At 36.9% G+C, this 18,975-nt stretch overlaps 1 protein-coding gene across 1 annotated transcript; it reads right to left on the minus strand.

The window, feature by feature from the left end:
* Positions 1-5,200: 5,200 nt before the first annotated feature.
* LOC149081695 (uncharacterized) lies at positions 5,201-16,221 on the minus strand. The gene is made up of 3 exons (XM_089237095.1): positions 16,116-16,221; positions 11,537-11,715; positions 5,201-9,548 (listed from the first exon to the last, which is right to left on the minus strand). The coding sequence occupies exon 3, from the start codon at positions 9,492-9,494 to the stop codon at positions 7,209-7,211; it is 2,286 nt and encodes a 761-aa protein (XP_089093221.1). The 5' UTR covers positions 9,495-9,548; positions 11,537-11,715; positions 16,116-16,221; the 3' UTR covers positions 5,201-7,208.
* Between the last annotated feature and the right edge of the window lie 2,754 nt (positions 16,222-18,975).

The raw sequence follows: 18,975 nt of genomic DNA on the forward strand, positions 1-18,975 counted from the left end.
GTGAGGAATAAAAATTTAAGTAGGATTCGTTGAAAATACGGATCATTTTTCTTTTTTAAAAAATGTGGATAACCAAAATCACGGTAAAGTATAGGCTGACCATATTTCCTCGAGAGAAATACGGGACATTGGGATTCTAAATACGGGACATTGCCAATTGTCGCCAAAAACGACGCCAAAACCACACAAAGTTGCCAAATATTGTTAAAATTACGGATAAATCACAATGGCGGAAAATGATGCATTACTGCAAATTGCAGTGGATTAAAATGTATTCCACGAAAAAAAAAAAAACGTTCACCAAGGCAAATGTGGGAGATTAGTATTCTCATATATAGATGTAATTATCATAAAATAATTTATGAGTTGAAAGATAATGTCAATCTTTAACTTCAATAAAGAATAAAAATTCAACTAGGCTTTGTGTAAAATACGGGAAAAACCGGGACACTTTTGCAGAAAAGTCGGGACGGCCAAAAAAACAAAATACCGGGACTGTCCCGGGAAATACGGGACGTATGGTCACCCTAGTGAAGTACGAATCATCGGGTTATGGTTTTTATTTCGTTTTTTTTGGGGGGGCGGGGGGGGGAGAATTCCTCATTGTTGCGATGATAATTAATCAGTCAAAAACACGGGTGACTTCCCTTGAGCGATACCGATAAACGTTCTGAAAGGTCCTAGGCACACCTAGAGCTCCTTCAAATACCAAGCTGTGCTCATCCCCCATATCATTGCTATAGCGAATTACTGTTCCCTAAGGATATGACATCCCAGGGTGACTAATTCATCTTTGAGAGAAGTATAATGTTAGAATTAGTATCATTTCTTTTTCCTAGCCCGTTTTTTTTTTCGGTGATTAGACGTCAATATGTGGAAAGATGTCCTTTCCAAATGTAAATACAAGGTATTACTACATAACAGTAATAAACCATAACCAGAGTTTCCTGCATGGCTGGAAATTCACATTTGCTTCCACATTGGGACTCGAACCACACCTTTTTCGTAGTCCGGGCGACTACCACATTATAGAAGCAATGATAAATTTCTCCCTTAGAGCATATGCATGCTGAAAGGTACCGGCAATGACTTTTTGGCCCCGTTCACATGGGAAATAGAAAGAGCGGGTTTAAAACAGGCTTCAAGAATTTTCCCCAATGGCTGCTCTACAGTGCTTTCCTGACAAAGGAAAAAAGTCCTCAAGCGGGTACTACAACTCCCAATGCTACCGCAATATTTGCACATGTGAACGAGGGCTTTTGGGGCACGTAATATTTCTCCCTTTCTCTGAAGGGTTAGAGGTAGGAGTGGGACGAATAGTGATTTGGCCGAATATTCGGCTATATGTTTTGGCCCTATACAGAATAATCGAGCCCTAGTGATAGTAATTCTGATGATGATTGGTGCAAAAATTCAGCTCACGACGCGGCTATTTTATGTTAGTGCACGCATCATATATATCATCGAAAATGTTCGTTAGCTGAAGAATCATGAAAAAATTCATTAGCCGGAAAATTCGTAATTATTAAGGCATCATAAAATTTACGATTTATTTTTCCTTTCTAGATGCTCTTTGCAGTGCCGTCTTAACGCATGAGCCCACCCGGGGGCCTCAAGATAAGAGGGGTCCCACAAAAATTAGGTCTGGTTGAAATTCTCTAGAATTAACCAGGTGGGGCCTCAGAAAAATCACTTGGCCCAGAGGCCCACGATGCTCTTAAGACGGCCCTGGCTCTTTGCCCTTTTCAGTAGCTAATAAATTTCTTGTCTAGGTACACACACACACACATCCTTCAGTTAGTGAACTTGTGTAATTCAAGCTCATTTCCACATTATTGCTGTAGAATTCAATTTTTCAGTTTCATGTTTTACTTATTCTAGAAATTCAACCAAAAATCGCGAAAAATTCCAAACATGTTTTTTTCACGTATTATAAATATATTATTTATTTTTCCAAATATATATTTTTTTAAGTTTGTTGTGCTTAGATTTACAGATATTCGGCGAAAGGGCCGAATATTCATCCCATCTCTACTTAGAGGCAAGGCCGTAGCGGCGGGGGACTTGGGGTCTCGTTCCCCCCCCCCCTCCCCCACAGGTAATGTGATTTTTCTGAGACCCCTACCTACAAATTGGTAGGCAGGCTAAAAATGCTTGCCCACTTACTCTTGAAATCTTTCAGATTTCATTTTCATGAGGCCCTGGGTGACATGTATTAACAGGTGGAAAGACTTTCTTTCAAATATTTCTCTGCAAGAAACGCAGGAAACTGAACTGAATGGTACCGTTCAGCATATATACGCCCCAAGGGAAAATTTCTTGTTGCTTTTATAGTGCTAATTATGTCTAAAGCATGAGCGGGGATACTGGGAGCGATGCGCCCCCCACACAGCGTCTTTCAACAAGCAGACCATACATCCAGTTTCTACGAGACACGAACATTATCAACACCTTCTAGAGCAAGAAGGTATCTGCTTTAGAAGGTATTGACATTATCCCCGTTCCAGCAAATTATTGTGTTCAGCTGCCTTCTTATTTTCTCAAAAATTTCAGCTTGTCCCACTTTTAAGGACCAAATTGCTTTTATTTTTGAGTCATAAATTCGATTATTGCAATGCAGATTGCGTATACACGTGTATATATATCGGTACACAGGGTTCATACTCATTTTCGTAAAAAAATTTCCCTGACTTTTCCAGTCAAATTTTCAAAAAATTCCAGGTTTTTTTAAAATCAAAAAATTGATATAAATTAATAAAAATTTAGAAAAAATTAATTATATTATAAAATTATTTATATAAATTAAAAAATTAATAATTTTAATTACAATATCATAATGACATCAATCGTAGATTTTTTTACACACATTTATGCTTTTCAAATACACCTGATGGAGAAGAAAAATGGAACACAATTAAGGAATGAAAGATTTCCCTTTTCGGCAATTTCAATGCCCACAAGATTTAAGCCTTTACAGTTGTTTCCTTTGTGACATAATTAGTCAAAGATGTAGTTGGTTTCACTGCATCAAAATTCTTTACAGTTGGCTTGCACAAAAGCCTCCTAGAAGTAGTATCTAGGAGGCTTTGCTTGCACTCGCGTAAGCGCTAGAACCGAGAAGCTACGCAACCGGGGGTTGTTCACTGAACTCTGATTTCACGTGCTTGGCATAGTTCTGGATAACTTATCCGCAAAGCTGCTGCCACCACGCTTTATACGGGTCATTTTTGACTGCTTCGATCTAATCAGCCTACTGACGATCCGCTCAGACAAGTTTTCTTACAACGTATTGTTTTCAAATAAAAATACCCACGTGGAAAATCAAAACATACTCGTGCGTCATCTGTCGTTCCTAACTGAAGTCAACTTACGACATTATCGCAACTGCGCTTTGTACCCATGGCTTTCTACAATGCGTAGTTATATTTCCGGGGAAGCACTAGAAAAAGTAACGATAAAGTCGTAGCAATACGCTTTTCCAAGCGGACTTACGAAATCCTAGTTCCTCCTTGGCAGTATCTAACGTTTTTTGCGATATATTGCAATTTTTTACGGATTATCAATATTTACGATGTTATCGGATTTTTTTTTCCTCATAATTATTTTTGATCAATCTTTTTTCCCGATCAGACGACAATCGTGACGATTTTCCAGGTCGTTGTCTGAAATTTCCAGGTTTTGAAGCAAAAATGGGCCATTTTCCCTGATTTCCCTGACTTTTTTTAGTAAAAATTTTTTTCCCTGACCCGTACGAACCCTGGTACAACTTCAGTTTATTTACATCATGTTTGCATAGACAACGGAACCTTAAGAATCAGAGTGATTGGGGCCCCTCCCCACTCCCGAATAAACTTTGTAAGAAGACTTAGCCCGCCCCCCAAGAATTCATGAATATGCAATGTGTAATTGCATGCCCCCATGCAAAAGACCCTGAATCATGGTACAAATGGGATGTCCAACAATTATGCCTAAAGATGGGAAACCGAACAAACATTTAATAGAAATTCATCACATAATTATTATTTTATGATTGCTTACCATACATTTTATGATTGCTTATAGGTTAGACATCCTACAAAACCATCATTCATAAGAAAAGACTTCTTTAAAAGTTGGAGAGAATTTCTTTGATTGAAAAGCGTTTGCGTGCCACCCCTGACACCACGACGTCACTTGTGGCATGCGTGCCGCGGGTTGGCCACCTCTGGTCTAAAGTAATCATTTGATCATTTTTGTCGCACCAGTCATTTTCTGTGCACAAGCGCAAAAAAAAGACCGGGATCTACAATTTATTGCCGGTTCCAAACAGCAGCCTATTTTTTTTTATACTCATGGAGGTTGGTGCGCTAACCCCATGATGTGGGACTCAATGCGGTAGCAATCTTGTTCTGTGGTCACGTCGCCGTTTCTGTTGAACCCGTGTCAGGAAAGTTTCTGACAAGGACAAACTGGATATCGAACTCGCGTTACCTCTAAAAAACATCTCCGCGCCCCATGGTGTAAAGTAGTGGTAGTTCACTAGCCTCAAAGCTGCATTAAGAGTCTTCATCTTTCAAGCGGCTTTGACTAGCCTGGACTGCCAGAGTGCTATAGTTAGAGTTCCTGTAAAGGCATATGTGAATTTTTCTTTCCAAAAATCATCCCTAGATAACATCGTTTCCTGCGTACCTTGGATTTGACGTCACTTTGAACAAAAAAAAACCTGATTTTGCAGCTCCATTCTGATAAGCCTGCTCGGTTATACAGGCACTTTACTGTGTGGTTTCCTGCCCTGTATTTTTGTTTATCGATTTCAATGACCACTTGGAGCAAGCAGCAAACCCGCTTTTTCCTGATGGACGACGAGTCAGCTCTTCTTTACAGGCACCTTGGGTACATCCATCTCTGTAAGATGATCAAAAATTTCCAAAACATATAAAAAAAACAACCTTAAATGCAGTTTGAATTAATTTCATACAGTTCGAAATTCTACTTTCTGAACGAGGTTAATAACTCGAAAAATTAAATTCTGAGTTACTAACCTTTTTCTCAGGAATGGAATTTTCTTCAAGGGAAATTTTCTCTTAAAGAAAATTCCCTCTATATCCCCCCCCCCCCCCGCAACTCATCAGTGCACCCGAGACACGTTACCAGATTCTACTGAATTTACACAGAAACATTTCTTTCACTGTGGTGAAACAAGAAAGAAAAATTCCTGAGGTACAGTTCTCAAAACATTTATTGAATAAATCTCGGATAATAGAAATTGCATGTATACGACACATTTTTTAAATATTCACACACAGTTGGAAGCAAAAAAATTAATGCCAACATATTTATAACCGGGAGGAAACAAAACTTCAGATTACAAGTTCAACAACTAATCAATCACTTAATCAAATGAAAATATCACCATTCATTACCAATAAAAAAAAACATTTGGTTAAAATTGACATTTTCAATTTTAAATCATAAATATAGAATTTCTTGAAAATTCACTTTCCATACACAAATAATCTCTTTCCATATAGAAAGAAAAAAATAATAAAATTTAAGCTGAATGATAACAACTGTTATATCTTTCTGGATAACACAACAAATTTAGCACAGCACTCTATAACAAGTATAATGAAAAAAACTCAATCTTGGCTAAAAAATGTGAATTTTTTTTTTCAACAAGAAATAGCAACACAGTAACACAATGCTCAATACTAACAAGACATACATAATAGTAAAAATATAAAAATGAATGCTGAAGCTTTATGACAAAAATCAACCTTTTTTTTATAAATGATTTAATTCAAATCAATGAAGGCAGAAATATGGCAAATAAACATCTGTTCCTGGAAATCACCAAATTTAATGCGATAAATCTAATTATTTGATTTTTCTTGAAACGCTGATGTTCACACTGAAAAAAAATACACGTACAATATAAAAAAAACAACCCTTTTTTCTTCACTATCACAACATGACTGGATACAAAAAAAAACCCCAAAAAATTGCCATCATTAAATGCAACAGACTAAAAAACCGAATCACACATATACATGTTACAAAACTACAATGAAATCTGTGATTTCACAACCGCACATAGCAAGGAAGGCTGAAATCATGAAAATATTGAAATTGCTCATATTTAGACATATAAGTCACAGCAAGTCACATTTAGACATCAAAGACAAACTTGCATCATATCCGTGAATGAAACAAAGAACTAGACAGTGATTTTAGAACAGAAGTGATTGTACTTTTTTAGTAAAGAATGTGATTTATAAAAAACAATAATTTAAAAATGAAATTTATTCATTAAATCAATAATAATTTTTTCAAACTCCACAAGCACGTTAAGTTGTTCAGTCACTAAAGCAGGGAAGGAGCTATTCAACACAATGAAACTGGATTTATTCACAAACTTCTGTGATATTGAATTAAATTCAAAAGCATAGCTGTTTTCTTTTAAACTAAAAAAATTACATACCTTATTGAAATGAAGATTGCTCCATAAATTTGGACAGATTATAAAAAGTAATTGATTGATATACCCAGGTGGCATACCATAATCCCGAGGCATTTCATGTATTTTATTAGTGTGACACTAACTATTGGTAAGAATTTTAATTATTTCTTTTTCTTTGTGTTAAAACAAATCAGACTCTGACAAATCTAACCTGCATTTTGTAAAAGTTTCGTCCGTACAGTATGTTCCCCCCACACTCAGTGTATCTCCAATATCTAATTTTTCTCTTCAGCACTACAAGAGCATAATCAGCACCTGAATAAACCTCCTAATTTGTGACTGAGCAACTAGGTTCTTTTACTTATTGTCAATGTCTCGGAATTAAATCTCGGCAAGCCTCTCTCAATCACAGATATTGCATTACTATCATATGAAGCGATGCAGAAATAACTTTTAAGAGATTTCATGTAACAATTAGGGCTTTCTTAAATTTTATAGATTTAATATATTTATTAAATCAAAAAAATGTCCCCTTGAAAAAAAAAATTAAGACTACCTTGGGCACATAATAACAAAACCAAATAGAACGACTAGAACTGTGGCCCAAGGCATGCAAAACCAAGCTATTTGAAAAATATTAAACATGCAAATTTCTCAAATATGAATAATCACATTTCACCAGATGAGGGAAGGAGATAAATTATGTAAGCTACACACATGTGCAGATGAAATAGTTTTTGGATAACACAACTCTGAACAAGAAATGTATTCAAATTCCAAAGAAATTGTACTTATTGTGAGGGTATGCGTGTCGATTGAATCCTACCGGGTGTATAAACCTTGGCGTGAGAGGACCAATAACATTGTTCAGACACCTGGAAATCAGCCTTTTAGTATGTCCAAAGTTGATGAATTCACCCAAAGCAGCTTCTCTGCATTTGAACTTGGCTTTGAATCGTTCAACTACTCCTTTTGTAAGGGGTTTGTACCAAAATATCAGTTTCTTCACCGTATCTTCATAGTGCCTCCTGAGGAGCATATCAAAGAGTTCAAGAGAAGAAAATGATGTGATGAATTTCCTCTTGTACCTAATAACCTTTTGCCTTGTACCCAAACACATTAGCAGAAGTGAGTCAACGAACGAGCCTTGCAATTCAGTCCCGGGCCCATTCCATAAAAGCTCGGTAATCAATGCTTGATCTTTGACTATAGAATCCTTGAAATCTTCTGTTTTCACGCCTGATGCAGAACACCAGGCAATGAACATCTTAAATGTAAACCAATCACCCCTGCGACAAGTGTCCAACAACATGTATCGACCCTTTTCAGCCAGAAAGTTCCCTTTGAACTCTGTAAGCTCTCTCTCAGTTCGAAAAAACCAGCTAGTGAATTTCTCTAGCAGAGGATAATGGTTGCTCCGTATCATGCTTTGAGCTATTTCAGTCTCGTTGATGTTTTGCTTAAAATCGTAGATCTGCTGTCTAGTACTGAAGCACCAGTAGAGCAACTTCTCAACAACTTCCCAAACGTCTTCCCAGTCACTGAAACCAACATCGGGACGGGAGCTAATTGATGAGCCATGCTGAAGCAGCTCCCTAATTCGATAGATCCCAATGTGTTTCTTGTGGCTCTTGATCTGAGATTCTGAGAGTGACGATCTTTGAAAGACTATATCCAGCATGTGCAGTTTGTTCTTGTAGCAAAGCCAATATAACGTATCACTACGTCCAGCAGCAAAAATAATCTTTCTCCTCTCCTTGACATCAGTCTCGTCTAGAATGGCATTAAAGAAATCGATACTCTCGATGTAAAATAAGTGTACAATGCTGAAAAACTGGTTGACTCCACCAATGAAGCGCTCTACAATAACACTTTTCTTCATTTCCAGTGGGCTAATATCCCACAGTTGCTTGAGCACTCCTTCCACATCTTTATCCCTTACCAAGTACTCAACGACAACACCCATGAATTCGGTGTAGTGCTTTTTATCAAAGCAGTGCATGAAGGAGCGCACTGTTGGTAACAAGAAATCCTGCCATGGCCAGTTCATGAATAAAGCTTGCAGAATAACAGTGCAATCTTCTTGGAATACAAGCTCTAACTTCTTGACATCTGTGAACTGTGACAGCAAAAAACACATTATATCAGTTCGCTTGTCATAGCTTTGATATTCGTCTAGATATACACTTCTGGAGAGAATGGACAGGACAGTCCACTTAGTTATATTCTCCTCTATTTCTCCAATAGACAACTCCGACCAAAAATATGAAAACAATGAAAGACTGGAACCCAATTTAATCAACAGACTTATCATATTCACATGAACTCCGCAACCAAGATCATAAAGATCATCAACATCATTAGCCTTTATGACGGAATTCAAAGACATAAGCCTGTTCGTCAGAAAAAATGTCCAGTATGCTACAAGGTGTTCGTCGTAGTTGTCGTAATCACATTCATGAGTGAAATAACGATTCACTTCAGCGGGCATACGTTGCCATATGCAGGAAATTTCATGTTGGACACAATTTTTACAAGCATTGATATAAGTTTCTTTGAATGTTTCAGCATCGAAATAACTGAAATTAATTTTTCTGAACCAGTGACGGTATAATTTTCCTTCATTTATTGTTCCCACAGCTGTCCAGTCCAATGTGTTCACATCCTCTATACACCCCTCACTGTCTTCACTCGATAGTTTCTTCGCGATTTGCAAACCAATTGCACTCACGCTATTTGTCAAGTACTTTTTCAGTTTATTCGGCAGGGGAAGTTCAGACAATCTCTCAGTCGCTATAGTGACAACATTTTCAAAATCCTCATCTTGCTCATAGAAGTGGTAAGGTCCATTTGTGAACAAGGAGCTTTCTTGCATCAGTTGGATGAGGTCAGGTTGCCTCCAAATACTGGTGACTACACTTAGAGCAGCTATCTTCTGCAAAGACGGAATCGACATATAGTTGATACAGCTTCGATTAACATAACACTCAGTCTTGAGCTTCTTATTTCCCACACCCGTGTTATTAGTTGATTCATTTGGCAATCTTTTCGCCATCTTTGATGTTTCAAAGTTAAAGGACGTAACAACTATTCCAGAACTGTTTTGTGCCTACAACACAATTGAAAAGGAAAAATAAATGTAGGTTTAATGAGCTATTATATTAGCATATATAAAAGGGAATATTTAATAACTTCACAAATTTGGTTAAAATACAATGAATTAATAAATGTTTTTCGCAAATAGTATTTCCCCCCTAGCTTCATGAAATTAGAATATGCTGAAACTGCTTTAACAAAATAGATTAAAATGAAGAAAAATACCATGCTAAGTTTTTTTTGTTGATTAATTAAATAGCAATCACCTGTAAGAGATTAATAAGAGTTGGTTGAGAGGGTGCAGAGAAGACATGTGTGCTCTTGGCAGCAAATGGGGCTTAAGCTTTGGGGAAAGACTTAATTTTTTGAATATGTTAACATTGGAAGAACGCAGGTGTCAAGGGAATATGATTTAAAATTTTCAATGGGATGGACAGAATAGAGCACAAGTGATACACTGTCAATCAACTGCTTCAAGAAGAGGACACCAGTATGGACTGGTAATGGGCAATTCCGGGTTGTGGTGTCTCAGGGAGTTACTCTCATTTGTGCCCATAAAAGAGGGGTGACTATCACAATACCACTGTATTTGGTCTTACAAACAATAATTTATTTTCTTTAAATTCATAAAAGGCAAAGAATGTGAATTTCCCTACTGTAGGCAGGCTTGTCTTAACAGCACGATAAGCCCTCAAGAAAGGGGTCATTCGAGTATTGCATCAACATCGGTGGGGGGGGGGGTTCCGATTTGCTGACTTTCGATGACATGGGGGAGGGGGATTTGGATGATGCTTACATCATCAACCACCCTTTATAAAAATATTAAATATTCTTAATGGCATCTTGAACTGTGGTTTGTGCACACCTGAACTAACAATCTCCCTACTGATAAGTCTCCAAGAGAACCACATTAGTGATCTTTAAATGTTTCGTAGTTCGTGATCAGTTCGTTCAAGTGATCTAGAAATGTGTTTGGGCCACTTAAGTACTCTGGAACTGTGCCATGCATCATTCAAGTGGTCTGTAATTATGCAGCAGATCACTTGAGTAATCTAGGAATGTGCCGGGGGTAACTTGAATGACGTAGAGCCACACTGGGGGTCGATAAAGTGCTGTAAAAAACTGTGCCAACTGTCACTCAAGAGATTTCTAAATGTACTACGGATCACTTAAGTGTTCTGGAACTGTGCCGCGGGTCACTTAAGTGAATGTGCCACAGGCTTACTTGTGTGATCTGAAAAATGTGTCACAGGCTACCTAAATACTCTGGAATTGTGCCATAGGTCACCTAAGCGATGTGTAAATGCGCTGCTTAGTTCATTTTTACAAAATTAGGTTTGAGGGGGCAGGCCACATCAGATAGCCCCAGGCCACATTTGCTCCATGGGCCAAGGATTTATCATTATATGGCTTAGAGGGTGGGTCACAATGAATTTTTTAAAAGGAAATTTTGAGTTCTTAGCCTTCAAATAGAATTGAAAGCAGCAGAAATTGATTATAGTAACATATAAAGGTACTTTCTTTCGCAATTTTGATTTAAAAATATATGTATTTTTTGCATTTAAAAAAATTATTTTTTTGATCGTTTGGGGGAAGAACCTTCCTTATGTTCCCCCCTCCCTGTGTACAGTCCCTGATCCCGCCAGTATGTGATAGGAGATGACGAAATTTTGCTGACAAGGAAGGAGTCAAAAATGACTGAAAAATTGCTGATGTAATAAAAAGTGATTTTTCTTGGGTGGGTGGAGGCAGGTTAAAGGTACCTGCTTACCACAAAATTCTAACCAAATCTCATTATCATGAGACCCCTTTCTGAGGTCAGCTGCCCCCCCCCCCCATTAAGGCAGCATTAAGACTGCAGGTTTTTTTAACAGGAAGAAAGTGAGCTAATCCTTTGATTGTCAAGGGAAACACTCAAAGGCAGGTCAAGTTTTATGACCATGAAAAATTACAGAAACATGCAATTTCTACACTAAAAGAAATTTCTTTTTTATATCTCACCTTAGGTCAATACTTGCTGATGTAGAAACAACTAAGTCTTTGAGTCGAATGATCAACCATTGCTTAGATTGCACTGGAATCAAAATCTGGGCCTTTCAGCGAGCACAAAGCAGATAACATATTTGCACGATGTTGATACATTTAAGCACACATCATCATCCACACAGGTTTTGTTTTTCCTGGAAGAAAAGAAAAAATTACAATAATTATTTTTTGTTAATAAAATAATTGGTTTTGCATCATAGTCGAATAAGTTTGAAAATACAGTCAGCGTTCAATTACGAGTATAAGAACTTGAATAGGTGCAATTTCCAAATTTTTCATCATAAATTAATAATGGCTTCAATAACTATCACAAAACGATTTTTACTTGTTACACCTACAGAGAAAAAGCATGGCAGAGACTAGGTAGGAGACAGTCAACAGAGTAATTGACAGTCTTAAATAGCAGGGAAAATAAGTCTACTGTCTCATGAATAAAAACTCGGACCACTATTGGTTTTGAGAATGAGATGAAAATTCCACATGATAAAGAGGTGTAAAACAATGACAGAAAGATTCTGATGCTGAAAGAGCCTCTTAGGAGATCTGCACGGATTCGAACATGAATAAATCACACTGACATTTTTTAATTTTCTGATAAGACAGGCACCACAAGTTGAGTTCCTCAAGGAAGTATTCTTGGGCCCCATACTTTCACTTTTTATCGATAAATTAGATTAGGGTATCAATGGGATTGCTAGAAAATTCACAGATGATGTGAAGCTAATGGGGGATAGTTAGGAATCAAAGTGATAAGGGAGTTGCTCCAGACCAACTTAAACAGGTTTGGAGCATAGGCAAATGAATGGAGCATGAAGTTTAGCGTTGACAAGTGCATGGTCGCTCATTTTGATTTGAACAACCCACGGTTCTCTAATGAGTTGAATGATGTCACTATCCCGGATGCAACTAGGGTCATTGATTTGGGAATCCTCATTGATGAGCAGCTTCGGTTTTCAGAACATTGTTCAATGGTGGTCAAAAAAGCAAATAGAATGCTTGGTTTCATTTTAAAAAAAAAGGTTTCTTCACGTTCTCCTTAAGTCATTCTTCTGCTTTTCAGGGGCTTAGTTCATCCTAGACTGGAGTATGCTCTAAGCAAGGTTGGGTTTTTAACATGACAAGCATCAAAAACTGGTTTAAACCGTCAAAAACCTAAATCAATGCCTTTTGATAATGTTTTGAACACAATAGGTATACAACATGGTAAAGAACTTGCTTTTTTGCATATTACAATGTTTTATTTTTAAACATTAATTTATTACAATAATCAAAACAAAATATTAATTAAAATTTGCAATTTTGAATTCTTCGACATAATAGACTAGAACATATAAAATATAATTTTGTTTTATTTATCTAAGCTACTTATTACCCATGTTCAATTTGCTAAGTGGAATAGAGCTGCTTATTCAAAATATGTAAAATTGCCCAATATATGTAAAATATATCGCTCAAAATATGTAAAATACCCCACGATGCCAGTGGGGGCATCGTGGGGTCATTTTGGCCCAAGCAAGTATTATTGCATTTTAAAAATCAACAGAAAAAGTCTTCATAAAAGCAATGAAGTTTTTACATGACTTCATCCATCCATCAATTAATTCAATAAATATTTCAAATTTCTTTAATTATTTTCACAAAAATTTTCTTTTATTAACCCATTTGCATCATAAGCACATATATGCATGAAATTTTCCTGGCCATTATCACCAAAGCGCATATGTGCACGCCTGGGTTTAAGCTATGGTCGCATTTTTCGCAAAATGCGAAAGAAAATCTTAGAATTCGAAAGAAGTAGCAGCCACTTTCGCAAAAATGCGTACCGGAGGTACAAGACGAGTAGACATCCAACCATAGGCGTACGCAGAATTTTCGGGGGCTTTCAATTTTTTTTTTCTCAAACGGGGTGGGGGGGGGGGTGTTACATTTCTTTCCTGCAAAATAACACCATAATTTCGGCTTCAAGAGGGGTTAGAACGCCAAAACCCCCCTTTGCATACGGCAATGCATCCAACCATCAATCATTAGCATTGTAGCATTTTGCTAAAGCTTTTCCCTTCATTTTCACTTTTTTGCTAAAGGAATTTTTTATCTAGCTTAAACCCTGGTGCACGCTAGTTTTGCATGCATAAGAACAAAACACTAGAGTACTATCATACTATATAAAACTATTAAATTTGGTGATATGGGCCAATTTTACACTTCTTTGAATGATGCAAATGGGTTAAGACACACATTTGAAAGAAATGGATGGATGCGCGACTTTTGAAAGAAATTTTAAATTACTATTTAAATTTCTTGAACACAATTTTTATGATTAAAAACTGAACAGATATGATCAAAATATACTCGGAAAATAAAATTTACAAATTAAAATAATGTTTACTATATTTGCACAAGCACCATAATTAGTCTTATTCCAAGTCGGAAACAATACTTGCAAACAACGCCATGAAATAATGATCACATAGAACTTACGTGCAATTCACTATCTTCATGCTCACCTCGGATATCCTATATGTCACTGTTAATTTGAAACTTATCAAGAAAACTTATGCTCTTCCGAGACCACATTTCGATCTCAACACTACGGCAGTCAGGCAAAAAATGTCTTACGCAGACGGTGAGGTGGGCTCATTATGACCCCCATGGAAACTTTGACGAACAAAATAACGGAAATAAAAAAACTAGAACCGGAGGTAGCAAGGGCGTTGCGAGGGTGGGGAACCACCCCCCCCCCACTTCCCGAAATGTGAGAAAATGACCGAAAAAAGGGAAAAGATGGCCAAATCCATTGTTCTGTCAGTTTGGTCCCCCCCTGCCGAACGAAATTTCTGGCTACGCCCCTGGGAGGTAGTAAATTGTAACACAATTGACACGTTCAAAAAGAAATACGATAAGCATGTTGGGGTAAATCGAGAAGCTATCCATACTTAGAATCAGACAACCATAAGTATTCTTTACGGGTGTTGTATAATATTTTGTCATGTATATATATTTGTTTATAATTTTTGTTAATTGCATTTTTAATTGGGGTGCTGTATTTTTGAAATATATGACATTCATATTTTTATGGGCATCTTTTTCTCAGCCACCTCATTGGGCATTTTGCCTGTTGTGGCGTTGTATTTGTATTTAACAACCTTGTAAATTTGTCAAGAATATAAACAACCTGCTTGAAAGGTGTTGACAACAATGAACCGGATGCATTTCTTCCTCAAGGAAGTGGCATGTTGAGCAACGTACCATGCCAGTTGAGGGTAAAAGAAAGAGCTTGATAATAACATGTTGCTATATGTTCAGAAGTGACTATAAAGTGAAGAAAGTTACACTGAGGATGTTCATTTGTTAACTAAAAAACAAAAGTTCTTAAAATGTTAGAGACTGTTTGAGCTGGATATAATCCTCCTTAATTTAACGCTTCAAATTTAAACAAAACACTTTCGTTGAAAAACCAAGTATTTTTTCCCATGTTGAGCTTTCTAGTGTCTGCTTTACCCTGCCCACGACCCCCCTCAAGTCAAAATTTGGGTCGCCGTATTCAGCTTGCCTTTTATTTGTATCATGAATTATTGATAAACGTACTAGTGTATTTTACCATAATAACTAAAATACTAAAAGCTAAAAAAAAATAAAAATTTACTTTTTTGATATCTACGAATTCAATTGATATTGTAATTTTAATTCATATTTCAATCAATTTTAAATTACTTTAATTTTCACAATAAATTTCACATCGAAACTGATAATAATTAGCTTAAGCCGTCGTAACACCTTGATATGAGTGACGACTTAACAAGGTTTTACTATAAATGAAGTTTCTTCTGTATTTTTTTGACTTTGCATCCTGTGAAGTGAAAAACTTCCAATATATGAAGTTTCTTTTTTCTATGCTACTGAAGAACATAGTTTCGAAATGTGTATATAGCTGTAATTATGAAAATATTTTAGCTATATTTATGTGGCTATACTTTTGTGTTGGACGTGAAAGCTGTTTAGGCATGGTTGAAAATTGAGCAACAAGAAAGCAAATAGATTGAGAATCAACCCAATAATACATTGTAGCCAAATCATAAAGTTGAGTATCCACTGGTGATAATGGTTTTTTGCGAGTAATATTTCAATTGCATTTCATAACAAAGATAAAACGCATTATTTTAACATAACATGCGTTCTTTCCCCATCGCTGTTTCATGTATTTAATGGCTTACAAAAATCAATGTAATTTAACACTTTTATTAATGGTCTCACCATCTCATAATGTTGAGGTTTTATCACCTAATTTTCATCCTAAGATGAACAACTTTAACGAAACTTGAATATATTTTCATAACCTTGACAAATGGAATTGATATATCAAAGCTTAAATAACCCGTATGTTGAGGTTATGACTATAATGGGTTCGGATTTAAACACTAACACGGTTTATTTTATAACAATGATGATATATCATTACAATCGTTCGGCAAACCACGTGTAGTTAACATAAACAAAAATGAATCCATCCCACGTGTCAAGCTTAATTAGCACTCACCTCGTATTTTTCACGACATCACAATTCAAATACCCTTTCTATAGTTTCTACCATGAAGACAAACGCACTGAAATTTTTTGTTGACAGTGACAGAAACCAATGGTTCAAGTGAATGTCACGTGGGAAGGTGGAGGCTTTAATTTTTTGGTTTGCGGCGCCCCATTTGAATTTTTTTTTCTATTTCGTAACCGTTGTGTGCGCCATCTAACAATTTTTTCTATAAGCTTCCTAGTATGAACGTTAACTCACTTAATCAAATCAAATTTATTCATTTCCAACACACAGAGATTTAGATTAGGGGTCATTAAAGTATTACGTCATCATCGATGAGGGGGGGGGGGTTTCCGATTTGCTGACTTTTGATGACAAAGGGGGAGGGGGGGGGGTTCGGATAATGCTCACATCATCGACCACCCTTTATGAAAATATGAGTTAGGATTCAGAGGGGCAGAGCTTGCTGACAAGAGGGGGGAGGGGTCATCGTTTTCCTGACTTTTGCTGACAAGGGGGGGGGGGGCAGGGGGTCAAAAATGGCTAAAAATTTGCTTACGTAATACTTGAACGGCCTCTTAGTTTAAAAAAAAACATTTATCATCCAGAGGCTGTGATGCCTGTACGGATGATTGAAAATTTACATGATAATTAATGAATAGAATATATAAAGCATACGACATGAACAGAAACATTAAAAAAAAAGAGACAGATATACAACATAAAAGAGACAAAATTATCACTATCAAATAAAAAAATACGTAAAGATAAAAAATCAAGAACGAAAAAACATACACAACACAAAAAAGACAAAGTTCTTAATGCATGGCGAGAAATGTAAAATAAAACAAAACATTAGGTAAAAAAATATACGAAAAAAAAATTAAACTCGCACATACATAGACAAACACAAACAATTTTTTTTTTTAATTGAAAAAAATACACATAATTAAAGTGGCAAAGCTAAATTGAATAAATTTCATTGCTCCTCCTAAAGGTCCAAAATAAGAGTCTACATCATCTTTTCAAATTAATAATTTGAATAATGATTTTTTAAATGCCGCTTGTGTGGGTATATTTTGTATTTCTAGTGGTAGTGAATTACACTCATGTCCATAAATTAAGGATAATTCAGAATCACACGGAAATTGAAATCTAAAGTAAAAATTTCACTTGTAGAATTATCACACACATCTGCAAGAATGATATACAAATTTCAGGAAGCCACCAGATGATGCCGATAGTACGTCACAATGACGAGAGTGTAAGAGGGGGGTATATAAGGAATGGTGGCAAAGAAATAAAATTGTTCACAAGAGTTCTGTAAGGCGCTCAGTGCCATAAGCGAATAGTTATGACACAGAGGACGCATGTGGATGATTTTTTACGTGGTAGAATTATCGGCCGCCTGGAATGTGGGCGTACTCAGATGGAAGTATCCGAGGAACTTGGAATTGCCCAAAGTGTCATCTCTAGGCTTTGGCAACGATTCCAAGATAACGGAAATGTCAGTAGACGTTACAGTACAGGTCGCCCCCGAGTTACAACGCCGAATGAAGACCGGTATTTGGCAGTAACTGCCAAAAGAAGCAGACGGAGCACAGCATCCGACCTGTCTCGTCAGCTATCTGCAGCCACGGGTATCACAGTTTCAAGGCAAACCGTGTACAGACGTTTGGGAGATATTGGTCTATATGCTCGCAGGTCTGTCAGATGTGTTCTGCTCACGGCAACTCACTGTCGGCAGCGATTAGCCTAGAGGAGAGAACATGCAATGTGGACATCGTCACAGTGGGCTTGTGTGATGTTTTCCGACGAGTCCAGGTTTAGCTTGCAGTCTGATTCACGTCGGACTTTCATGTGGAGAACGCCAAGTACCCGTTACTACCAAGACAACATCATTGAACGACACCGTTACGGTGGTGCAGCATTGCTCGTTTGGGGTGGAATTATACTGGGTTCCAGAACAGATCTGCATGTTCAAACCGGAACCATGAAAGCCCGAATTTATCGGGACATCATTCTGGAACAACATGTACGTTTGTTTGGGGGTGCCATGGGCGCAGAATTTGTGTTTATGGATGACAACGCCCGTCCTCACCGAGCAAACATCATAAACGAATGCATTGAATCTGAGGATATAACCCGTATGGAATGGCCAGCATTCTCACCTGACTTGAATCCGATAGAGCATGTGTGGGACATGCTTGGCCGACGAGTTGCAGCCCGTCTACCACCTCCTACATGTGTACCGGAACTTCGGAGAGCATTGCTTGCTGAGTGGAGTGATCTTCCCCAAGATCAGATCGATAATTTGATACTCAGCATGCCTAGGCGTTGTACGGACTGTATTTCATCGCATGGAAGACATACAATGCATATTAACCATCATACCAATCATGTAATAGTAAGTTTTTGTAAAGGAGATATTTTTTACAATTGCTCCAGGGAGCAAAAATCGTAGTTTTTATGAATGGTATCATGCATACACCATCGTTTTTGTTCTTTATCTTTTGTTTAATAAATGGGCTTTTATGAATAAGTAACGTTTGTTTTGTTTCTGAACCTTTATTTGCCGGAGCTGGCATTATCCTTAATTCATGGACATGAGTGTATATTACTTATTTCGGAGCTAAATAATAAAAATGTTTACGAAAAATTTCTTTCCTATAAGTTGGAATACGGTAAATCATAAGAGGTCTTCGCTCGGAAACACTATTTTTTAAATTGCATAAGCCTTTATTAAGAACAGAATAATACGAAAAAGAGCATTATAGCGTAAAGGAAGTAGATTAAGATTTCTAAAAATTGTAGAGGAATGAGACTGACCCCGATTCAAAATTGTGAAAACCCTTTTTCGTGTATTGAA

The sequence above is a fragment of the Pholcus phalangioides genome, unplaced genomic scaffold, assembly GCF_987345545.1.
Source record: "Pholcus phalangioides strain wild (caught in Gottingen) unplaced genomic scaffold, Ppha-v1.0 ptg000009l_1, whole genome shotgun sequence".
Taxonomy (NCBI): domain Eukaryota; kingdom Metazoa; phylum Arthropoda; class Arachnida; order Araneae; family Pholcidae; genus Pholcus; species Pholcus phalangioides.